Genomic DNA, 25,848 nt, shown 5'->3' with positions numbered 1-25,848 from the left:
TAAATATAAATTGACAGCCTTTTGACTTCTTAGTTGGACCAGGACTTACCGTAACACAGCTAACAGAGCATTTACTCTGCGATACATGATTAGGTGCCACCAACGGTCACATTCAAGGAATAAAGACCGGGTTTTTCCTTCTGCCGGTCTTCTAAAAGCATTTCACTAATTTTCCATTGTGAGAACGCCCTGCCTGACTGACTCGTAGAAGAAGTGAACCAACGACAACACCTACTTGTTGCGTAGCCAGTGGTGGTTGCAGCTGTTGACGTCGACGAGGCTGAGCCTTCCGATCCTCTCCGAGACTCCTCTGCCCATGTCTGCTTCAGCTGCTCTGTACAGCGAGCAGGGCCTCCGACACCCTCATGACCCCTGCCGACCTGCAGCCGAGAACGGCGAGGGAGAAGGAAGGGAGGGGGGGAGGGAGGGAGGGGGGTTAGTGTTGGGGAGTTAAGAGTCAGAGGTCAGCTGCAGCGATGTCAGAGAGTTCAGGCGGACTGACAGCGGTCAGGATCTCAGCAGCTCTGGAGGATTCGCGTGTCGGAGGCAGGAGAAAAAGGGAAAAGTGGTGGTGAGTGTTTATTTCTGGGCCTGTGCGTGCCTTTGCACCATAAATAATTGATGAGCACAGAGATTGGGGGGGGAGTGCTGCTAAGGCAACAGGAGAAGGCGCCCCGGCCAACCTTGGAGAAACCAAGCAGACCGACACTCAGAAAGAAAATGTGTAAAGATAGCTTTACTGCTACTGGGCGGCACGTCGGTTTCATTTCATCTCGCAGACGATATCCGTTCTCCTGCAAATTCCTTTTTAGCTTAACAATACAGTGACACCGGGTGAGGAAGGCTGATGTCTGGGAATAAAATGAGTAGAGAGGCACCGATCAGGCTTTTCAGGGCGATCCTGATTTGCAATTTTCTCTGAGATCTGACCTGCAGATTCTGCAGCAACAGACCAGGAGATAAAAATCCTGCAGGTTCTGTGTCAGGACACAAGTTTCAAATCCAAAAATTAAGGGACAACAAGACTTTACCTTGTTTTTATAAAACTCGAAGAAGGCCATTATTGTAAATGCTCTTTGGGATTCCTTTAGAGATCGGAATGGTAGGAATTCTTTTTTATTCTGATGCATTTAACGAATAGGAAGAAAAACAGAATCAGAGCAGATCAAGGTGAAAAATTGTGAAATATTCATCTTTAGTCAATTCATAGCTGTTGGAATTTGCCTTCGTTTCCACCGTTATGACATTATTACCAGAGATCGGTGTCAGCTTGGCCATGATCGGTGACTGGTGGGACAAATGCTTAAAAAAAAAAAAAAAAAAAAAAAAAAAAAAACTACCTTTTCCTCCTCATCAGTTAAACACATCAGAACCAAAATCTCCTACCATTTACAGTCCAAATACATGTTAAAAACATTAACGTTGACACAAGTTTAATAAAATTTTGACCAGCACAAGGGACATATCCTTGGTTACATAAATAGTGAGAATGCACGCGTGAATTCGGGCAAAAATCGCGTTACGCTTCATTTCTGATTGAAACTGCTGGATCTATCTGATTAAAGTGTTAAATATCAGCTTTTTTAAAAAGAATACATCAGAATATATCATTTAAATAGTCCAACAAACACAAGAAACTGATAAGAAGTCCGCTTGTGATTAACGTTTTGATGCTATTTGAGCCTAAAACGCTTTCAGCCGTCATCTAAAAGTGGAAATTGCGACTATTGAATGAATAATGTTTGACGTCCCCCCCCCGCCCCGTGCGACCCACGCCTGGGCTTCTCCGTCGCTGTGACTGATCTCCATCTCAGCATGCTCAAGATCTTCATGCAATTCCCACCCCTCCTCCCAAACTACTTCAGAAGACCCCCCCCCACACCCCCAAATGTATCACACCTCTGCCTGAAGTCAGTTCTACAAATTGAAAATGCTGAGGCTTTCTGAAAAGACACCGAACAGTGTTGCCTTTGCTACTAACCGCCTTGATACTGATTAAGGATCCAGCTTATCATTGTACATTACTTCAACCACCCCCCCCATCCTCTGCCAGAATCACTGCTACAAGTTTTATCTTTTGCAGTTTCTTTTTTCTTTTCTTTCCTGAAGCAACGGCCAGCATTTCTTTAAAAAACACTTGAGGTGTGAAACACCGGGTCTCGCTCTTGCCTCGCAGGCTGAAGCCATGTCGGTTCTGTCTGAAATGGAAATAGCTTGAACCTTTTTTTCTTTTTCTTCTCGGTATTGAGAGCGCGGTCCTGCAGCAATCGCATTCCTCGCCTGTGCAGGATGTTAAGGTCGCTCTGACAGCGGCGCGGCCAAGTCTGACCGCCGGCGCTCCAGGTTTTCCCGAGCAGACGGTGCAGCGGGGCTTAGCCGAATGGCTGCAGGACTTCACGCTGAGCCTATGTGAGCTTTTCTCTGTGTGTGTGTGTGTGTGTGTGTGGTTAATAATGCACCCCCAATCCCCTTGTTAAAGGAGAAAAAAAATGTTTTGACACCCAAGACAAGGAAGCAGGGAAGCATCCCCCCCCCCTCCCCGTTTGACAGGAGATCAACAGCTCCCAACAAGCTCTCGCGCCGCGGAGAGCCTCCACGCCGGTGAACTTGTAGAGGAGGCGCTCCGCCTGCCAGAGCGCCGTCTGGCATTGTGCTGAGCCTGACAGGGAGTGGCTCGTTGGCATTAAAAAAATAAAAAATCACCGCAGAGCGCGGCGCCCTTAAAGAGGCGTCGCCGGGTGTCGCACCGGCAGCCTCTCTGGCGCGGATTGCGTCAAAGCCGCCCGTTTGACACGCAGGTCCGCGTTCGCCGGCCGTATCGACACGCGAACGTTCAGAGAGGCTTCGCTACTCTTCAAATGATTGATAGCAATCTGAAAAAAGACAAATATAGGATTTTTCCCCCTCTCTTCCTTTCCTGGCTGCTAGGCAATCGGTGCGGTGGGTCTGGCTGCCGCGCAGCGTCGGGCCAAATTTACTCTTGAATTGGAGGATATTGGAATATTACCTTATTTAATGGAAAAAAACACCAACTTGGTATGAATGCAGCCACCCACCGAGCTAAATTAATCAAACGCTCTTCTGCTCAACAACAAACTAGTGATCCATTTCTCCATCACTCTGAAGAGCCACTCGCACACTCCAGTGTACTCATCTTCTTTCCCTATAGCACATCCTCGCCTGCCCGCCTCTCTCTCTCTCTTTCTCTCTCTCTCTCTCTCTCTCTTCTAAGAGCTGACCTTTCCCTCCCACACCTCCGCTCCCCTCTTTTCTGCTCAGCTATGCGTGGATCGGAGCCGATAAGCAGCTCTGCTTGAGCTGGAGGACCCTCGATACCCTTCCTCTATCTGCCCCGGTTCTATTCCCAGCAGAGAGCGAAGGGGTGAGTTGAAAAAGAAAGAAAGAAAGAAAGAAAGACAGAGAGGAAGGAAGGGAGGGCAGAAAACATGGAGCCTTAACCTTTGCGAGCACAACAGCCTTGCTCCATGAAGACAATAAAAAAAACACGGATGCGCTGAAAGATAACAAGAGGAGCTTCGTTCAGTGGACCAGCATGAGGAGAGAAAATGTTAGCCACGTTCAAATCTTTACGCTTAACCAGCTTAGATCAACAACAACAAAAAAAAAAATTCTATTTAATTCCTGTTTAAACTGAAGATGCGCCAATCAGGTTTTTTTCCCCAAAGCCAATACCGACTTCTGGATTTCTTTGCGGCTTGATCTCGATTCTGATTGAGTTTTTAAGGCTTACGGCATAAAATAAATGGGAATAAATGTGGTGTGGGTTCTTTGATAGAAGCAGGGGTTCTTAATAAAACAGAACAGGAAGCAATTACGAGATTAAGCCGACTCACGTCCCCCCTAACCTTAATCTGATTTCAACTTAAAAAGTACATCAAAGTTAAAAGGTTTCCATTACATTTAACGCACAGGGTTAAGCATAAATTTAAAACTTAACAATTTCAACCAAGGAGAAACTGAGCAGTTCTGTTTTCGGGCTGCTTGGCTGATGAGCATCTCAAACTACAACAAGCAAAAAAACAAAAACAAAATACAAATAAAAAAAAACTTACTTTCAGAGTAGCAGATTGCGCGACGTGGACCAAGACTAATAAAATCAGGGATCAAATAAACAGTTAATTAGGTTCCTAATGCTGGTTCGCAGACATGGCGCGGCAATAAAATTGATTTTAGCGTTTTGCCTGACTGAGTAACTAATCTCCCGTTTTCCAACCATTTCTGCTAATTGCGAAGCAAAAAGGAAAGCACCGACTGGGGAGAAACGATTAGGAGGGAGCCTGTGAAATGATATCACTTTCATACACTGCTCCCTTCAGCTTCAGGGAGACTCAGGCGGCGTCGGTAAAGAAAAAAAAAAAAACCTGCTCAGAATAGGTGGGAAAAGCATAAACGCAGCACAAATGAGCCCCTAATTGTGCCGCTCGCCCTGCCTTCAGGTTTCATCTGGCAGCGGAGGCGCAGGCAGCTCTAATAAATTAAATCCACAGCAGAGCATGTAGGTAATCCATTACCTATCCCATAAGAGAGCTTCCAGGGAATATCAATCTAGGCAATTAGAGCAGAAACAATAAACACACACACACACAAAAAAAAAAAACGACATGCAAGTCTAGCAGTTTTTTAACCCCACAGAGCTTTTAGGGGGGGAAAAAAATGTACGAGTCATTAAAAGTCAATTTGCAGACAACACCTGCAGAACAAACAGGGGAGAGACACGATGGCGAGCTTGGCTGGAGAACAATGCAGAGCGAAGCCTCTTATTCGCTGATCACGCTTAATTATCCCGCTAATGGAAAAGCGGACGCGGGGATTTCAGACGCGCGCCCGCTCAACAAAAAAACGGCAACTTCACGCAAAGTTCCCAGAAAACAAATCAAAGAAATAAACGAAACCTCAAAGTTGGTCAAGGGAAAGCATGCAGTTTGCTCGTCTTTAAAAAGGAGCGCGGCCAGCAGGGACGTACCTGCGCGCCCGGCAGCTCTGCCCTCCATCCCGTCCGCCGCGCCGGCGTTTAGTTTCCATCGTACAGGAGGCACAATCTGCTGGAGAGGAGGCTGGAGTCGCCCTCCCAGCTCGCTCCTCGGCAGCTGCCTCCTGTACTCCTGCTCCGCTGAGTGCCAGCGGAAGACGGAGGAGAGGAGAGTGTAGTGGGGAGAGGACGAGGGAAGGAGTGGGTGTCATCACCAGAGAGAGAGAGAGAGAGAGAGAGAGAGAGAGAGCGGGGAGGGAGGGAGGAAAGAGCGCAAGTCTACCTGCCACAAGCCATCAAGCCAGCACAGCCTTGGAGACAGAGCCAAATCAACAGCTGGCCCCCCGTGTGATGTCAGAGCGCCGGCAGCCAGTCGCTGCAGCCGAGGGCCGGCCGGCGGTACGGAGCGCCGAATGAACCAAAGTCACTAGCTAAATGGGGCTCTTCATTAGCTGCTCTGCTTTAGGATGGGAGGGGGGGGAGAGGGGGTGGAGGAGAGGCCAGCCAGGGACATGGGATGGAATGTAGGAGATGGAGGAAGAAGAGGGAACAACCGAGGAGTGGAGGGAGAAAGGCGGGCGGGCGAAAAAAAAAAAAAGGAGAGGTGACAAACAGTCTGCGGCCAGCTAGGTGCTCAGTGACCAGGTGGAGAGCCGGTGGGGAGGCGCTGGCTGCCGTGCGGCCGAGCTGTTTTGGTGGGCCGCCTTCCCGCGTTAGCTGGCGCCCTGCTTCTCCACACGCAGAATCAGAGCCAACACCTGAAATATCACCCCCAGTTTGGTGGAAAAATCTCCATTTAAATCTAGCAGAATTCAAAGAGGGGACGGTGTGTGTAGCAGGACGTCTGCGGCAGAACGCCGCTCCGTGAGGCGCTCTCGCCGCTCTCGCCGACGAGCCGTCAAGGACACGGGCGAGTCACAAACAGGTCCTGCTCAGCCCGAGTCTAGACTGCCGTGATGCGATTTGTTTTCGTCCTTTCAGCCGCTCCGGCTTCCACGGCGAACACGCGGGTGGGTGGAAAAAGTTCCCGCTGTCACTTAGCAACCGACATCCAGGCTGCGACAAAAACGCTCCCGTCCCCAGCCCCCCCCCCCCCCCCTCGCCTCGTAATTGTACCTTTTTTTTTTTTTTTTGGTCGCGCCGGGTCTCGGAAGAATTTATTGTTGTGCTTTCTTAATCCTGCGAAAAGGTCAGCGATTGGACAAACAATTTATGGACGGGCGGATGAATTATTTAATGGGGCCCCCACCTCTCCCCACACACCCAAATATTAGAGATATGAAAGACCCCCCCCCACTCCCTGGGAGGCAATGAATAATTTAGTCATCAGGGGCCACATCTTTGGTGAAAGCTATTACACGGCAACCTCAACCTCAATATGCGATAATGTCATCAGCGCTCCAGACCCAAATTCGCTCTAACCTGCGGGATGAACGGTCGACCGAGCTGCGGCGGCGGGTCGAGCCGCGCCGCCGCGGGGCCAAACTGTTGGGGCAGGCGCTTATTAGCCGACGTTTTCAGCTTCAGGAGAGGGACTCCTACAGATTGCACACAACCACAGGAGGCCGTCGGAGCTGGGATTTAGTGCACTTTAACGTGCCTAAATGACGCGCTTAGGTCGACGCTACTGGTGCTAAACGCCCTGCAACCCGTCACAAACGCTGCGCTTTAAAGCGCCCCTGCCTTTTAAATGTTTTCTGGGCGATATAGAAGAAAAGCATACCGTTCAAATAGATATCATATTGATCGATATTGATAATTATCCAAAAAAATTTTTTCTAAATATACAATTTAAGTGCAACCCTGGCTATTTTATGCAGTTGCTTGATGACCTATTTTTAGATAAATGGATTAAAACAGCCCTTTATTCAACCAATGTTTTACTAAAATTAAGTTAAGTGTTAAAAAAGAGAAAAAGAACATGTGCTCTCTGAACTCTCTGAAGGCTGATGGAGCTTTCCTGGGTTTGTGATTGGTTAGGGAAGATGCAATGACTGCAGTATTAACCTACACGATAGGCTAGAATGCACTGCTCTTTTATTGTACTTTTTATTGACCCCTGTTATTTATATTGAACCATACGTCTATCTATCGATATATATCATTATTGAATTATCGCCCAGCCCTACGACGGACCGCCACGAAGCGGTGCACTGTAAAGCGAAAAGGAAACTGATATTGATTTCAAACAGTTTTAGCGAGCCAAAAAAAAAAAAATCTGAATGATTTAGCTTGCGTCTGTATTCAGTCCGTGGAGTAAAGAGCTTTTACGGTAGCGTCAAGTAGCTTTGCACATCTAGAAACATCTTTTTTTGTCTCGTTCTTCATGAAACAGTCAAAACTCAGATTGGGTGGAGAATCTGGAACTCCATCTTCAAATCTTGCCACAGATTCTCCATCGGATCAAAGATTAGACTTTGACTAGGCCATTGTAGTATGAATATGCTTCGATTGAACCTATTTCGTTGTAGCTCTGGCTCAGCGTTAAAGTTATCTAACCAGAGCGCCTTCTTCTACATGTTTGCTGAGTTCCCTACATGGAGAACGCACCGCAAACTGGACTTCTAACGACGCTCTCCCATCAACGGCTTCTTTCTTGCCGCGCATCCAGAAAAAGGTCAGATCGGCAGGGCGCTCTACGGATATTTATCCTGCCGACCGTAAAATATGTTGAAGTTTGTGGCTGTAAAGTGAAAAGATATGAGAACGTTTAATGTGCTGAATACTTTGTCAAGCACATTTGTAGCTCTGCAAACCAAACCTGTACCCAGGCTCCACCCACTAGTCTCTGCCGTTACCATGACAAAAATAATCCCATCATGATGCTTAGCCTCATTGGAGGCAACTCTCACAGTCATCTCCGTCCATTTCTGCAAACTCAATGAGGCGAGGATTATCTAGGCTGGCTTACTTTTTAAGCAGGTATAAATTTGGGGTTATGGGATTTTTGATTTATGGCCCATGAGGAGAATAAAGATTCTCTTACAGCCTCCTTTCACCGTCCAGCACAGAGATGACGTCCGTAATGAAGCTGTACTAATGTGTCTCAAAGATGAAAATGTATTAACAGAATTAGAATATGAACTTTGAATTATTTTTGGACTTACCGATATGACTAACCCCTATTAAATTCACCCGCTTATACAGGACTGCTGTCGCTAAGCTTTTCAGGTTCATGCCCCCAAAATATTAACAAGATAAGGGTTTACTTTCACTTAGCACACATTTGGATGTTTAGAAATATTTTCGGTTGCAAAAGAAATGCAGCATCGGCCAACTCTTCTTTAAGGTAAGGCCGTTGCAACATTTCAGCAACCAGCAAGCGAAGCAAATCACTGCAGACTGACTGAACGCGCAGCTAGCCCAACCCAAGCTTCTAGCTCTGGACTCATTAACAAGCCATTATCAGCGCTACCAAAAGCACATGAAACCTACTACTGCTAAATGTATTTAGTGTTCATTCCAGAGACGCACCGATCCAATACCGATACCTGGGCCGAGCGTATCGGCCGATCAGAGACTACAGACGAGTGAATGAACTGTATGCCTTGCCATGTTTGTGGTGTTGAATTAACCACGTTATCGCCACGCCTCGCAATATTCACGTTTCAGATATTGCGTGTTGCAGTCGGACTTGCTGGCGTATAGAGTTTGAGACCAGATCAGACACTATCTATCTATCTATCTATCTATCTATCTATCTATATATATATATATATATATATATATATATATATATATATATATATATATATATATATATATATATATATATATATAAAAAGAAGGGATCGGAACACCGGATCGGCATCATTCATCCGATATCCGATCCAGCTAATTAACTCAATATCGGAGCCGATTTCCTATCCAGGTATCGGATCGGTGCGTCTCTAGTTACCTCTGTAGTGTTTCATATATGGAAACCAAAAACAACAAATGCCATCTCTATACTACTAGACATAATACTTAATGTTGGGAATATTTTTTTGCTTTGCATTTTTAAATAAACCCATAAAAGCATTTTCAGCATGACATTCCTTCCCCAAGCTCGTCATACTAATATACCAATGCCTAGAACTTTATCTGTTTCTTTTGCGCTTCTGATCTCTTCCCCTGCACAAAAAAAACAAGTTAATAGAACAAATCACTTTCTTATAGGGTTAAGTAATCAATTCAAAATATACTACATTAACTGTCCCATCACACAAATCTTGAGGGAACAATCTCAGCCTTATTATAGGTGCTGACCCAAAATGGGTTTTCCTTGTTATTCAACAGCAAGTCACGCACCACCAGCCTCCATTAAAAACATAGCTATTACATATTCCCTCTGTGTTGAGCAAATCAAAAGGGAGACAGGTTTGTATGAGGGTTTCATCCCCATAAATAGGCGTTTGAGCACATTTTTTGAGGCGTCTGTCCGAGAGCTAAAGACGGCCATATTTCTGGAACGGACTCAAACAACGCTGCAGCAAACTAAAGGTGGGAGGGACGGAGCCGGGAGCAGGCCTAAAAGTTGTTCAATTATTACATATTTCAAAACTCCCGTTGGGGGTTTCCTGTAGGGAATGCTGCACATGTGTGACGCTGTTGGATTCGTGCGCAGTTTCAGAGTCGAGGTTGTGTCCTTTCATCCGTTCCGGCGTCGCTTTATGTCGGGGCTAAGCTAACGATCCTTACCTGGCACTGCGGCGTGCTAGCGGCCAAACACACCGGGGCGCCCTGAACTGTCACACAGCAACACGCCGAGACCTGCTTTTTAGCCAACTAGCTTACGCTGCAGGGTTTAAAAAAAAAAAACTACCCAGTTACCGCTATTTATCGCAAAGGTGTCGTGATGCTGTAGGTTTATTCTAGCGTTGCCTTACCGCTTAGGTTTACACTCGGTGAAACAGCCGTTGTCCGATGGTGAAGCAGCCAGCTACTGTTGGGTGGCGGAGTAAAAGGAGAGCCAGCGGCCAGCAGCAGACTGCCTGTGTGCGTCAGCTCCTCGCGCCGGCGCCGCACGCGCAGGGTCTTCAATAATATGTCACGTCTTGTCGTAAAGCAGTTTTCCCCCTCCTTCTTCTCGTCTTATGGTAACATAATGGGATTGAAGTAGTTTGAGAAGGTTGTCACTTGTTTCGCCTTTTTTTTTAAAAGTAAATGGAAGTCGCTAACAGATTTCCGTTGAGTTGTGTCGTAAGAAAAGATACTTTACGGCGGCAGTGACGTAGGCGGAGAGGACGGCGAAGTTCCCGCGAGGGGTTTGTGTGCATCTGTTCGTGGACTGCGGCTGCTTCTCCACCCGACGAAAGCTAATAATGTTGGTCTCAGCCTGGTAAGTTTAAAGTTTGCATGTGGTCGACAAGTTGCTGGCGAACAAGCACGTGGCAACATTTTCGAGTACGGCTCGCCACGTGAAACAAATTTAAATATGTGCACATGCACGAAAAATATTGATTAAACCTGGAAGCGTAAAAACACGTGTATGTGTTTACGTGGTTTCTAAGCTCATGTTTTATCTCTCTTTTTGTATTTTAGAAAGTTAAGAAAAGAAAGCAGCTCATCCTAAAACTATTTTTACATGGAATATGTAGGCCAGTGGTTTTCAATCTTGGTGTCGCGTGCCAAATTAGGGTCATGAAAATTAGTTGTTGGGTCCTGGTAACTTACTAAATTTAGTTAAAAATATATATTTTTTTGCATTTGCACAGAGCAACATACTTGATAATAAGACCAAGAGTATGCGTAAATGTGAATTTGACCTATGTACTTTGTCTAATTCTTAACCACAAAGGACAGATTAGATATTTTTTTAAATAGGGTTCTGTTAAAGGAGCAATACGCAATATTTCACCAAAAGCTGTACACCAAAACAAGATGTGACAATCCACGTCTCGTCCTCCACAATAGCTGCAACCCGGCCCCTCCTTTCCCTTGTAACACGTCGCCTCCTATGGGCATATTTGTAAAGGGTAAAAACACAGTGAAACAGCATCACGTAACAGCACATTTTGGAGGAAAATGTCTAGTGAAGAAGTGAGTAACTCATAACTCGATAATGCCGCTAGCAAGAGAACGTTTTGATCTGCTGGAGGTGCTCTCCACCATGTTGCTCGAGCGCTCTGACGGTGGTATTTTAGGGCAGGGAGGGGCTGAGCCCCGAGTGGCAGCTGTTCACATGCATGTACCTTTACGCACTGGCGGCCAGCCCAGCTATGTAAACAAGAGACTGAAGAACAACATAGACAGATGCAGTGTGACGTCAAACCATAGTCCACTGAAAATATTACCTTTAGCTCTTCAAATACTTATTTTTTAGGTCTTTCTATCAAAAAGAATGAAATTTCGCTTATTGCTCCTGTTATGATTAATGATCCTAAAATAAATATTTTTATATATATGTTTGTGGAAATGACATGGCTATAACTGTGCATGCAGTTGTTTGGGTTGGGGGCTAAGGGTGCATCTGATTAGCTGTTCCACTATTTAGAGGATTTATTTACTTTTCTACAAACCCACCCTGACATGACAACTGTCTAAAACCCCAGTAATTTACTGGGGCCTCATATCCGGGTTGATTAGCGCCTTTCACACATGCAAATCAAATTACCGGGTCAACGGTGGAATGAATGCACCTAATATCACCCGCAGTTGACAGTAATGCAATAGATATAGGTCTAACCGATCAAGCCAGCCTCTGAAGAAGAATTTCAGCCAGAAATTATATCTGTATAATAGCTGATTAGCATCAACAAACGAAGGTTCCATCCGAATTATTCTATTTAGTAAGGACCAGTGGCAGCTGGTGAAAAAAAAATCTTGGTGGGGCTGGCCAATAGATTTCCCTGCCTAACCCAGTACATGCATTTAAATTAAAAGTCAGAAAATTACTACGATTCCACAATAAGCATTTAATTAATAAAAAAACATTGTTCACTAAGGATTATTTTGGTGTTTTTGTCTTATTAATCCTTTTCACAGACTCATGCCAGAGGGTTTGCATACATTGTACATGTACGTATATATTACGAAACAAACGTTTACGTCTTGACTTAAATATATATCCTAATTTTTTATTTATATAATTATTTAAGTAGAAAAATTAATAGTGCAAAAAAAAGTTGTATTTACCGGAGATGAAGTGTAGACTGCAAATTCTGGCGTGGTATGATGGCTCCCACAGTCGATTGGGATTGTCTGTCTGCATCCGTTTCATTGAAATGATTAATTTCTTTCTTCGTCCTTTGGTAAACGAAAGAAACGTACATCCGACGATTTGGAATGCCTCTGTGTGCAACCGGGAGCCCAACAAGTCGTAGGCATTGTTTAGATTCCAAAAATAAACTAAAAGTACGCTGTAATTCACCCGTTTTGTCACGGTGGTAAGCGAAAACAGTACTGTTTTTGCCGACCACCGTGACCCGGATGTAGCGTGGATGTAGCGCGTGACGTCACTCGTGAACTGGTCTATACACCTATCACTGTGTAGCAAGGGCAGAGACTCCAGGAGCCCCAAAGCCATTCATTTTGGTGATGCTGATTGGCCAAATATTTATAAATTTTCCCTAGCAAGACTATACGATTGGTTATTTCGCTACACTTGTGGGGCGCCTTGAGTGACAGCCCCACAAGTGTAGAAGAAGAGAAATGATACGTTCTGTTGGTGGAAATGCACTGTTAAATGAGAGTCAATTGGTAAGAGTCAATTAGTAGAAGTGTTTTAATAATTCTTATTACATGTAGCCACGCGTCATCCATGTGCCTTCTGTCATGTTGGAGTTAAAGACTGTCCAAAATCGGCAAAGCAGTCCAAATCTCCTTTCCTAGCCACGATAAAGTTCTTACTGTTGACCCCATGAGATGTCAAGAAACAGAAGCTAGGAGCATTCAAATGAGGCCAATGGCTTTGGGACCGGTGGTTCTTACAGTGGTTAGTAGCTCTATGAAAACTACAGAAGAAATACAATTTTTGTACATTTCTCAGAGAAGCGACTTACAGGCATCAGGGGAAGAGCTATGCAAAGATTACGAACATCTTACGTAATCACACAAATGCGTGACTTACCCAGGAATATAACGGCTTTGTTGACAGTGGAGCGGAGGATCAATCAGATGTCAGACAGGAAATGTTGCGAAACCTCTTAAGATCAAATCAGAGTTCAGAGTAAACAAACATGGATGACGTAGAAGAATAATGCCGATAGTTTGTGGACTGCTTTTAACAGAAAAAAAAAGCATAAAAATAAAAGCCGTTAGTTAAAGAAGTGGAGACAATGTAAATGGGGCGCTCTACGTTTGCTGCATTATGAGATGGAGATGAGTTAAATTTTTTTTTTTCCTTTTGGGGTTTCCCTCACCTTGCTTTCTGATTACCTACAAGTCACATTCAACAGGCTGGCTAGGATCTCGGATCAACACAATCCAATTTGTTGAATATGAGGTTGGAGTGGTCTCGACGCTCTACCGAGCGGACCAGATCGATCTTAACACACCGCACACGGCAGGAACATTTCTTAAGATTATCTTAAGAGACACGCGTATAGTCGGCGCCTCTCGGAAATGGAAGATCAGGGCAAAAAGCGGGTTAAAAATCCTGCCGCGTAAACCAGCCTTAACCCTGACACAGTAAATTATCGTGTAAGGTTTGAAGTGGGAAAGGTGTAATACAGATAAGGGATATTTTACTGAGAATAACCAAGATTTGATGCTTAGAAGTCTAACTTTTAGAAAAATATTTATAAAAATATTAGCCTTAACCTCAATGGACAATTTGTTCATTCTTTAGAATAATGTTGGATGCATTTGTCTTAATTGATTAAAAAGATGGGGAAAAAATGATCAGTAATGTATAAAAATAGTGCAATAGATAATGAAACTGTTACACTATGGCCTATTTTTGATTAGCTTTTTTGCAGTGTCTATACAGATTCTCAGTAATCCAGGTCTTAACAACAGCAAACAGGCTTAAATCGGAGTTCTTTCTGAAAACATTTCAACAACATATCCAGGAGTCTTTGTCAGTTCTGGTGGCTCGCACTTGAGCGAACTGTGTTTGGAGTGCTCATGTGCTGTTCATCATGGTGAAACAAGCACTCCACTCACACCAAGCAATAGCCTCCAACGACCCAGGAGAGTGACGGGCGGGTCGTTGATTTGCATCTGTTGGAATGCTCCTAGGAGGATGGGCCTCCGCGTGCTTTAGAAAACAGCAGCGCACCAACCACTGGTTGCTCAAAGAGAGCCATCAGAACTGACAAAGACGTCTGGATAGGTGTCGAAACGTTTTTTTTTAGAAAAACAGAGACAGTCTGGTGAACTCTTATTTAAGCTCATTCCACCGCCGCCTGTCTCTGCTGATGTTTTGGTGCCTTTTATTTGTACTCAGAGGTTACTTTTTTGATATCCAGGTCAGAAATACAACAAGAGCAAGTCCTCTGAATGCTGACTGAGAAGGCAGGGGGTGGCTGAGCAGTCCCAGGTTTAGTATTCAGTATGGCTCCCATACATATTCATTTGAAACAAGAATGTAGCCGACTTGGGCCTGCCGTCGTTCTCAGATCTGGGCTCAGGCCATCTGTACCATAAACGATGGCTGGCCTCTCTTTCAGGATTCTCTGGTAGTGAAATTTAACTCATTTATGACATAACAGGGGGGAGATGAACTTTTTCACATAAGGCTAATCTGGTTTGGGTAGCTTTTATTTCTTCACGATTTGAAAACTGCATTTTGTATTTACTCTGGGTATCTTTGTCTGATATTAAAATTAGCTTGCTGATGTTAACAAGTAGCATGTGACAAACAAAATAAAAAGCAAATAAACCTGAGGGCACTGCACATGTACGTTCTAACGGTATGTTTGTGTTTATCTTCTAGATTTTAAATCCCATCCTATTGACTGATGCAGACCAGCAGCTAGTGATGGATAACAGGGACCCACCGACTTCTGACTGTGACACAAGACGGTCGAAGCAGCTGTCAGAACTCCCTCCCAAGCTCCTTCAGCGCCTCATGCCTTTTCAGCGAGAGGGAGTGGAGTTCGCTTTGTCTAAAGGCGGACGGTGAGAGACTTCTTCCTGCTGACACGTCTCGTGTGATAAAACAGCAGCCAATAAGGTGGCATGTAGTTAGGTAACTGTGCAATAGTTGGACGAGTCCCCCGCTTTGCAACCATTAATTGTATCTGCAAAATGCACCAGTTAGCATAATCATCCATAGGGTTAAGGGTCCAGGTTGTGTCTATGAATATGATTAGTGTCTGCGAAAAAAAGGTTCTCGGCGTTTTTCCCGTGTTCAGCATAAACCAACACTAACAGAGCAGGACTTGTCCGTTTCATCCTCCGCTCCATTTTCTGCGGCGGGTCAGCCTAGGGGGAGCAGATCCGAGGGACGCTGCCGGCGCCGAGCAGCCGTATCGATTTGGGAACACTGGAAGGCTGCGCTTTCTCGCACGGACGGGTCAGGGGTCAGTTTGCTCTCTCTGCGCGGTGCCGACAGCCACCTTGTTCGATTGGTGTCAGTGTGACAGCACGGACAGTGTGGAGACACTGCACGTCTGGACCAAACGGATTGTTGTCTTAGGAGACTCGCTGCTTCATCTAAACATAATTAATAACTAGAAAAAGCTGTTCCTGCGTAACAGCGAGTGAGAATGCTAATCTGCAGAATGATTGAGCAGAAGATGCAAAAATAATTGAAATTAGATTTAAAGAATTAAAACAACAATATTAAGAATTTGAAGGGATTTGAAGAATTTAAAAAATTTGAAGAAATAGGAAAACTTTTCAAAAAATTTAAAAAATTTGAAAAAAATTTAAGAATTTGAAGATTAAGAACAATTAGAAGAATTAATTTGAAGGAATTTGAAGCAATTTGCATTGATTTCAATGGGAACAGCCAAAAAATCGCACAAAAAGTGAAATATTTTAAAAAGTGTAAAAGTTAGCATAACCATTAGTCATAGCAGGCATGCCGGGAACGAGCCGAACGTTTTGACACCAAAATTATTGAAAATTGGTTGAAGTATGCGGGAGTAGTTAGACGCCGACGGAATAATAATAATAAAGAAAAACAGGAAAACAATCAGTGAGAATGCTGTATAGCATTCTCACTGATTAGAGATGCACAGAGAAATTTGCAGATTGAATCTGTAGATTAATAAGCGCGGAGTGGTGACAGGTCGCTTATTTATTGGATCCGTACACTGATTCACGCAAAAGGTGTCCCGACCAAGTATCAATGATACGACTACATGGACATACTTTTCAGTAGGCTGACTCTGTTTTAGATTTATTTTTATTTTTTCAATCAAATGAAAGCCATAATCATGAGATCAACAGGAATAGTCAAATTTATGTGTTTCGCTTTTGAATTGCTAAAAGGAATAAACTTTTCCGTGACGTTATAATTTATTGGAATGGGCCTATATCTACACATACGCTGCAGACACCTAGTTCCTGCTCTCCAGGGGGGAAAAGTGTGAAATCATGTAAGCATAAAGCTACAATTGGTTATAAAATTCTGAGTTTGCACCGTAAGATGCTCTCCCTTCAACTTCTGCAGGTAAAAACTGTTTCCATGAAGTGCAAGGTTTCTTAATACTCACGGTATCATGATTTCTTTGGACCAGCACCAGGTTCTTATTCCAAAATGAAATGACTCACAGACAAAAGGCTAAGCTCAAGACGTCCTTAAAAGTGTTGTCTATAAACCAGCGCTTATAGACTGTACAGTTTTAACCGCACCCTGGCTGCACAGCTTTCTTACATTTTCAGCCTGTCGCCTAAATATATTGTTCAGGGGAGCTGCATTAACATAAAACAGATTGCAAGGAGCGAAAGGTTCTTGCCAACTATTACACACCCGAATCACGAAGCCATTCTCCAGACGTTTTGAATGTTCTCGGTGATCTTTGGATGTCAGAGCTACACTATATTGTATTTTCTGCAGTAGACCTAAGGGGGCTGTCTGACGCATCGCATCAGACAGCCGAATTTGATTGATTACAATCAAAAATGATAGCAATTAAGTTAATAGCAGAGATACGAATGCTTCGTTATCTTCACGGAGAAGCTAAAGCTAAAAGTGATGATGTGGCAGAAAGAGCATATTTATCCTGAACAGACAACAATTTAGTGGAGCTGTAAACTTGCTGGGTTTTTTTAGGAAGGGTGGTTATAAGATCTCCTGAAAATACCACCCGAAATGAAGGTACAGTAGACATGACAAGCTGACAGCTGAGAAATAAATGGCAGCCTGTCATAAAATAGCTCCTGAAATGCACTGCACATCATATACTGATGTAAGATATCCACCAGCGTAGGAGGATCCGTGGGTGGATTTTTTTATTTTTTTTATTTTTTTTTCCCCCTGTGAATCTCGCAGCCATCGTGTGTCTCTCCACATCCAGAGAGCTTCAAGTGTACCGAACCAAAACATCAAATGTCGTTGCAATACTTATGGATCCTGTTGGATCGGGCTTGTGTGGGAGGGTGAGTGAGTTTTATGGAGATAAACAGGGCAAAATGTGTAAAATATGTGGCTCAGCGCAACAATAAAAAGGACGTGGTTGATTGAATTGTTTAAAAAGTTGAAAGAGAAGTTTGCATTTTTTTTTTTTTAGATCTTTAAACTCTCAGGTCGTCTAGATTAGAAATGCATAGCTTTCTTCGCAAGTGTAAATGAGCCTTGGATAATAAAAAATCCAGGAAGACTTCATGTTTTTTTCCCGACTGAGCTTGAAGCCAGATATTTGGTGGAGTATGTCTCTAAGCTGTTCTCATGTTGAACAGCGTCTGCTTTGCTAATGTGAAGGTGGATCAATACTCAGCATTTGCATCAAATTTGTAGTTTTATGTAAAATGTATTCCTAACAGAGGGTATATAGATAGTCCTTTAGGCTGAGAAGGCTCAGGAACTGGAAAAGAGCAATAATAATTTGATCTCTGTTTAACACAAGGTGTTGAAATAAAGAGAAGAAATTCGAGTGCAAATAGCTTCTTTAGCCGTTTTATGCATGGGGTGGTCATATTAATGTCTTCTTCAATTTGGTTGAGCAGCGACGGCACGACAAATCACAGATCGGACACTTTTTTAGCTGTTCATAGTGACGCTAGGTCGATGTTTGTATGTAATCAAGATTTGACATACAGTTGTGCTCACAGGTTTACCTACTTGGAAGGATTTAGTGGGGTTTTTTTGTGTTATTTTGTAGAAAATATGAATAATAATAGAAAAATCTATCTTTCGCTCATTGTTGGTGGTTGTGTAAAGCTATTTATTTTCCTTTCATCTAAATGCTAATTTCGTTTTTGTTTTTTTTCTCAGAGAAAACTTGGTGCTTGTCCAATCCGAATTTTGTGACGGATTTCTGATCTGTTTTTTGTCAAGCTTTTTTTTCTTCCCCCGATTAAAATTTCTCTTTAAGAACTAGAGAAGGCTTAAAATGAACACTTAAAATATTTTTAAGCAGCAGGTTCCGATGTAACCTGGCCAGCCAGTTTGATAATGTGTATCACTCTACGTTCTGCACATTATCAGTCTGAGTCCGCTCCCATCAAATCCGTTTGGGCAAAGGACATTCAGCCGAACTTTCCGAGCTGATTGGGCGAAACGACACCTAGTACCCGCCTACTAAAGATCGGTTTTGGCCAATCGTGGTATGGAATGATAATGTGAGCAGCAGGTGGCATGAGAAACCACAAGTTACGCTAGTCAAGGCACGTCTTGCTGCTCTTCTTTTTAAGAAGAAATCGTGGATTCTGACAAAAGTTGTGATAGCAGCAGCTACGCGCGACTCCTCCTGCGCTGTCATGTTGGTTTAGCTGTGGGCTCGGCAGCTCCTACCTTCGTCACAGCTGTCCTGCCTTAAACCATAATACTGCAACGTCATTGGCCCAACCCGTTCTTGGTTCGGTCCGAACGATTGAGACAGGAGTGGGACAAGATGGATTCTCGTGTGTTTGTGAACGCACAAATACTGTGAGAATTCATCTTGCAGGCAAGGTTACTTCCGATGGTGGAAAGATGTTTATAGCTCAGAAGGATAAGACTGAACAGCTTTGGTGCAACACATTTAAAACATCTGGTTTTCTGCTGAAAGTCTTGCTCTCTCTCGCTCTTTTACAGCTGGAATATAAAGCTGTTCAATAAATCAAATGAATTGTTAAATTTTGATTTTTGACTACAAATGATCACAAAATAACATAATCAGCAAAACCATTTTTTTTAATAAATACTTTAATTTTGCCATATTCTGCTTTGCTAGTATGTTTTTTTTTTCTGATGACTGCTAACAGCTTCATGCTTATGCTTTTTTTTTCCCCAGAGGCTTTACCTTGCTTGCCTTGGGTGGAACGGTTTGAATAGTCTAATTTAGGGCTGTGCATAAAAATCGATACAAATATTAATATCGATGTTTTTTAAAAATTATTTAATATTGATCTTCTGGCTTTCAATATCAATATACCTCCCTACCCCTAGGGGCGCTATTACAGCTTTGGCCTACTTTTGACAACCACCAAATAGAAGCACGTTCTCACGGTGACCCGGCGGCAATTGGCACGGCGAGTTCACGAATCAAGAAATATTTGGAATTTTGAGCTTCAGACTGAAAGCCGAGCTGAAAATTTTCCGATTCCTGTCATGGAAACAGGACTGAGCCGGTATTTGCGGAAGCACTAGACACAGCAGTCTAATACAACTTAGGGACCTTTCTGCCCTAGAAACCACACCAAAAAAAGGTTTTAGGTTGTTGTAAGATTTGTCTTTACCTTTGAATATAGAGTGTCGGCTTTTCAAAGTTCTTTGGACAAATATTTCTCCTTTAGTTCCATTAAAACACACAAACACTCAAATCATTGTAATCAGAGGATTTAAAGTAATGCAGGGTAACAACCTGGTCCAAGATTAATTTCGGAAAGGAGGCGGGTATTAAAAGTGGACTGCTCTTGTAGACTAATCCCTCTCTCCTTGCTCCATCTTTCAAATGTGTTAAGGTTGATGTTCTGTGGTAAACATAATAGTGAAGCCATAAAGATCAAACTCCTGAAACGCTTCAGTCTAGTTCTTCCATTATCAATATCTCATCTCAGCTGTAATCTGGGTCATTTGTCACCAGTAGTACAGACGATCTTATATTGCAAATAGGAAAGCATCTCTATTGTATTTTCAAGGTGCCTCACTTTACGGTATTTACTTTCTAAACCCTAAGTTCTATTCCTTCCTAATAAGCCATGAAACTAGTAATGGGTTTTTTATTATAATAGGTTGTTTTTTTTGGTGTTGTGCAGACGGCAGGAGATGGATTCTATGAAACAGCATGAAAAATTTCACTCACCATATATTACCCGTAGTCTTAATAGGCGATCCTAACAATAGTTGGACAGTATCCATCCAGGACATTAAAAAGAGGTTTATAGAGAAGCAAAGTGTGCAGGCTGCACATCATAAATAAATGTTACAGCCTACTGAGCCTAGATTGTGTATTAGAGGGAAGAATTATTTTGTTTAGAAGCCCTTAATGCTTATTGCGAAAAGGGCGAGAAAAATATGTTCACTTAACATTTGTAGAAATATGTATTTTTCAAGTAAATGCGTCATTATAAGCCGTATTACTGGGCCTTTTTAAGTACCATGATAAAAACAGGAGAACGAGATATGTGATTAAACATTTACACAATGCATTAAGGCCATTATGTAACCGGAGTGTTGCGTCTACAACCATCCGTGATTAAGAGGGTGGTAATGCCTGATGATAGTTTCTTAAAACTCTTTTATTTAAATGAATTGCACGAACAGACCTCCGGTTGCGAATACTGAACGTGTCCCCCCATTTTTTATTTTTTTTTTCATTTCATTCTGACTCATGTTGCTTTGTTTCTTTACCCGTTACTCTGACTATTGTGCTGGTGATATTTCTGAAAGTGCCTTCACAATAAAGCAACTTATCTCTCCCCAAAGTGGCGTGTCGTGTTTGTTTAAATCGGGTTTCTGTTTTTAGCTCCACCTTCTTCTCCAAATATGGTTTCCACTTCCAGAGAAACCAAGACGTCTCTGGTATTAAACCGCATTTTCATTCTTTGTTGATCTGATCCCTGTATGGACAGTCTGGTCAATAATAACAGAAAAAATGGCTCTAAGCAACCTCCTGCTGGTAGATATTATTTATTGGCGTCGTATAACTTAATTTCCCTACAATAGACTGACTAGTATGTTAAAATAAATACTTAAACTAGTATTTGTCAGAGCAGGTACAAAGTCTCCCCCTGAGGGGTACAAGCTGATGTACGCTTGACAGAAACCTTCCTGTGGCAGACGGCCCACCCCGGCCATATCTTTATCTGCTCCATACCTTCCTGGTTACCAGGTCATCACTTTGGTAATATAGCTTCCTTTTTTTAGATGGTTGAGGTGTCTGCTCCTTGTTTCTCTTGTTTGCAATTGGTTTAAAACACAATCTAAAAATGTAGCTCAGATAGACATCAGGCCGAGGCAAAACCCTGTTTAAGTTAAACACACGGCAAAACAGATCATTGAGTAAATTTAGCCTTAGACGATGGAGGAAGGAAGATGTGCTTCCGTTGACCGCTTTTTTTTAAGTATTTTTTTTTTTAAGATTATATTGCAAGGTACTGGAGAAAAGTTGAAATATTTCCCAATTCCTTTTATGCCATGACACTATTAAACCATTTAACTCAGTGCACAATCTTTTAAGGTTGCTTTTTTTTTTTTTTTTTTTTTTTTTTTTTAGTTTAGAGCTTTGGCAATCCAGTGTATATAGCAAACATTTCACTCTGAACCCTTTTAATGTGTGTGATATTCGAGTGGGTCCAAGCGTGGCACGCGGCGGCACCCTTTCGAGTCAGCCTTTTGTCCGCCGTCCCACACTCGGGCGCAGAGCACCTGCGGGGGCCCGGTCCTCAGAAGAGGGCCTTTACCTTGGCTGGAAGATTGGGGTTAGACACGGGTCCACACAGCACATCGCCGCGTAGAGGTCAGAACCATCAAATCATCGCAGCCAGCTTTTGGGAGGAGGCAGCGGAGCCCATTCCCTGACACTTCGGGGCTCGTGGGTTTCGGAGATAACATTAGAAAGATGCTGCAACGGGGAGCGTGCCGTCGTCAGGCAACAGCAGCGCGGTGCGCTCGCAGTCTCAAACCGTCAAGACGACACTCGGGTTATTTAAAGGAGGATGATTAATGTGTTGAGAAATGGCAAGCACCTGCCCCAGCCACACTCCCTCCCGGGGTTGTGTGTGTGTGTGTGGGTGTGTGGGTGCATGTGGGTGCATGTGCAGCACATGTGTGTGTCGTCTTGGAAGTAAATGCGCCGGTGTGCGTTTCCACTTTTTATTCTTGCATGCCTTTTGTATGCACTTTTTTTTTAAATTTTTTTTTTTATACACACACATGCTGGACCGGTGTGTGTGTGTGTGTGTGCGTGTCTGTGCATAGCGCTGACTGAGCCGGTGTGTTGGCAATTAGAAAAACCACCAGTGGCAAGGTGCACATTAATCATGTTCCTCAGCTGAAAGAGAGAAATGGGGCGGAGATGGGAGGAGGAAGAGGAGGAGGAGGACCAGAAAGAATAATGAGCGCCTCTGTCTGAGGTATTCAGAGGTGCTCTGTTGCTCTGTTACTTGTGACACGATGTTGGAAGCGTTTATGAAGAAAAAAAAAAGGGGGGGGGAAGGTCACGACAATGGGCTCAGGCCTACTGGACAAAGAACCAGTGGTTGATCTCGCTGCATATTTTCCACAGGGGCGACTTCAGCTGATGGCCATGTCGCACTTTCACTGTTTGCTTGGCAGTTTTAATGGTCGCTTGAACATATTGCATTAGAAAAAAAACGTCCACTTAAACTTTCGGCCCTCACTCCAGAAAGAAGAAAGGAGACCTGGCAGTAAACAAATGACTCTTTGGCTGTCGGTTGACCTGTAGAAATACAAAAATCAAGGTGAACTTTCTGAATTATGACAGTTTTTATTTGGTGGAGTTTGCATGTTTTAGTTAAGCTATGCGTTGCAATTAGTTTTAATACATTAATCATTTTACTTTATGTGGTTGCAACCATAATTTGCGCCATTTGCACTCAGCAATAAAGCATTGTAATACTTCATTGTATTTTATTGGGGTTTTATAAAATAGGCCCAGCACAGAGCAGTGGAGGAGTGGTGGCCTAGCGGTTAGAGGGTCCGGGGTTCGAATCCCACAGGCTGCCGCTCAAGTCCACTGAGCAGGACCCTTGGCCCCAGAATGCTGCTTGAACGCCGCACACTGGCAGCCCACTCCAAAGGTGCGGCCTATGTGGCATAATCAGCCTCCTTTATCCTGACACCTGTAAATAAAATCCATTGCAACCAAATTAGTTAGTACAGTCCACCCGTGTGTAATGTAATCTGATCATAAATGCATATCTGAGGTTGATTTAACTTGCAAAAATGAATAAGGGATGCCTTTCATTCTCCAGACGAGCCCAGCAGATACAGACTAACCACAACAGATCTGCAGCTGCTTTGCCGGCAAAAAGTCTGCAAAGTCTTCAGAGAGCTGAATACAAATGCGTTAAACACTTTCCAACTCTTCTTTGTAAGAAAATGGTTTACTCTGCTCATGCTTTGCAGTGACGCACCGCTTTGTGTCGTTCTCTCGCTGAAAATGTCAATTAAAATCCGACGTAGCTGTGAGTTGACAATGTGAAACAGTCCAATTTCTCTCAATGCTTTTGCGAGACACTAATTCTGGATAGAAGTTGTATAAACCGCAGATATGGAAAGTGTATAAAAATGCAAAAAAACAAGTATGACCTGCGTAAGCTGTAGTCGCCTGCATTGTTTTCTTCATTACTTTGATTCTTGTGTCCTTCATTGTGTTTGGCTCTCGCAAGCTTGAGCCAACAAGTATTCTACTCAGAAAATATTATACCGGCTTATTTAAAAACACTGCAAAAACAGAACTAAAAATAAGTAAAAATTTCTTGAAATTAGTGCATTTGTCCTTGATTTGAGCAGGTAAATAAGATGATCTGCCAATGCAATGAGTATTTTGACCCCTAAATAAGACAATTAGATATACTGCACTTGAAATAAGATGATGGGGATGAGTTGTTCCTATTTTAAGTGCACAAATCTTATTCCATTGGCAAATCAAGGATAAATGCACTAATTTCAAGAAAATTTTAGTTATTTTTAGTTCCGTTTTTGCGGTCAAGAATCATGGAAATGTCTCTGCCTATAATAAAGTACTGGATAAAGATCCTAGCGCAAGAAGTGGATGAACTGAAATAAAGTAAAAAAAAAAAAAAAAAAAGAGAGAGAAGAGATGCTCTGCTGCTCCAAACACAGAATTATCCAGCTGAAGCAGTAGCATAAATATTGAATGGCGCTATCAGCACTCAAGCTTAAGTAGAATAGCGGCACAGAGCTAAATTACTAGTGACAGATTTGTGGTACATCCAAGAGTAGAGGCAAATCTGCTCCGACTCGGTGCACGTGCACCAAAAAGGGCGTGAGATGCGACAGGAGGTCCTCTTGGATCGTAGGAGCCTCACGCCAGAGAGGCCGTCGCCTTCGCCATAAATGACTAAATCCCTGTTTTTCCTACTGTAACGTAAACCTACGCTGATTTGGCTTCTCTGTTTTCTGTGTTTTGCAGATGTATGATTGCTGATGAGGTAAGTACACGAAGCACTCTGATCGGGGGGGGGGCGGGGAACCGAACCTGAGACTTTGCTGCATGCCTTCCAAATTAATTTGTCAGCCCTGTGCTGCAGTCCCATGTGCTTAATCGCTTTTGACACTAGAATCATTGTGAGACCTTATTACTCTCGGGGCTCACATGAGCTCGGCCGTCATATGCAATTTGCCGCCGAGGGCCCCCTGTGCGATTGACTTGTTTTTCTTCCTCCTTTGCCATGTGTTGATTTTTTTTTTTTTTCTTCTTCTTTCTTTTTGCCCCCGCCCAGATGGGTCTCGGGAAGACGGTGCAGGCCATCGCGGTGGCGTGCGCTTACAGGCAGGAGTGGCCCCTCCTGGTGGTGGTGCCCTCCTCCCTCAAGTATCCCTGGATCGAGGAGCTGGAGAGGTGGATCCCGGAGCTGCAGCCCAGAGACATCAATCTGGTGGAGAGCAAGAGCCACACCATGTAGGTCACCCTACCCGCACTCCCTCTTCCTCCGCTCCTTCAAATCCCCCCCCTGCAGAGACGCACAGGAGCCGTTTTCAGAGGGTGCAAATCGGAGGCAGTGGCTTCTGTTATGCATTAAGCAGCAACCTTAATTAAATTACATTTTGTGTCACAGGCCACCTGATGAGCATTAGAGGTGTTTATGATTAATGAATGTTAATGGTTCCATGCATCTGAAGGTGCATCTCAATGAATCTCAGTGCATTGCTTTGTCAAATTAACATAACCACACACAGCAACTTTTTCATGAATATTAATATATTTATCTCAGTCCTAGAGCTCACTAGAGCTCAGAAAAAAAATCTGAATACTGCCTTTAATGCTAAAAAAACTGCATCATCTTTGTATAAGAGTGAGATGGAGTTGTTGCATCAGCCTCTCCTCACTACCATGCACATACACTTTTCTTTGCTTTCTGCAGATTTAGGTTTAACAAGTCAAAATTGTGTTCTCAAAAACCGAAATAGTGTAGAACAACGCTGTCCAGGATTGTCCGCTGTATAAGTTGCACATTGTTGGCTCTTCTCAATCCCAAATTGGTCCAGATACTTATAGTTTGTGTGTTTAATAAGTTTAATAAATAATTTATCTCAAAACGGTGATGGGAAGATTTTTTTGCACAGAATAAGGTAGCAGAATAAAGTATTTTGTATTTTGAAGTAGATATCATCAAATGTAGTCCACATTTCG

General features: G+C 43.3%; 2 protein-coding genes across 8 annotated transcripts in view; one reads left to right on the top strand and one right to left on the bottom strand.

Annotated features, from left to right (window-relative positions):
- Positions 1 to 10,038, bottom strand: part of LOC105932528 (R3H domain-containing protein 1) — a 50,626-nt gene extending 40,588 nt beyond the window's left edge. For 3 of the 7 annotated variants that reach the window (XM_036128385.1, XM_036128387.1, XM_036128390.1), the window contains exons 1-2: positions 4,985 to 5,154; positions 236 to 380 (exon numbers count right to left, since the gene is read on the bottom strand). The gene's annotated coding sequence lies outside the window, so the exon portion shown is untranslated. Of the gene's footprint in view, positions 1 to 235; positions 381 to 4,984; positions 5,155 to 9,858 lie in introns of those variants that run through there. The other 4 variants (XM_036128386.1, XM_036128388.1, XM_036128389.1 and 1 more) reach the window with 2 other exon arrangements.
- A 943-nt stretch (positions 10,039 to 10,981) lies between these two features.
- Positions 10,982 to 25,848, top strand: part of zranb3 (zinc finger, RAN-binding domain containing 3) — a 121,130-nt gene continuing 106,263 nt past the window's right edge. The window contains exons 1-4 of the mRNA XM_021321089.2: positions 10,982 to 11,011; positions 14,850 to 15,034; positions 24,628 to 24,646; positions 24,938 to 25,116. Coding sequence (XP_021176764.2) covers positions 10,997 to 11,011; positions 14,850 to 15,034; positions 24,628 to 24,646; positions 24,938 to 25,116 — 398 coding nt within the window. The 5' untranslated portion in view covers positions 10,982 to 10,996. The remainder of the gene's footprint in view (positions 11,012 to 14,849; positions 15,035 to 24,627; positions 24,647 to 24,937; positions 25,117 to 25,848) is intronic.

The sequence above is a fragment of the Fundulus heteroclitus genome, chromosome 24 (assembly GCF_011125445.2).
Source record: "Fundulus heteroclitus isolate FHET01 chromosome 24, MU-UCD_Fhet_4.1, whole genome shotgun sequence".
Lineage (NCBI taxonomy): Eukaryota > Metazoa > Chordata > Actinopteri > Cyprinodontiformes > Fundulidae > Fundulus > Fundulus heteroclitus.
This window is presented reverse-complemented; position numbering and strand designations above follow the sequence as displayed.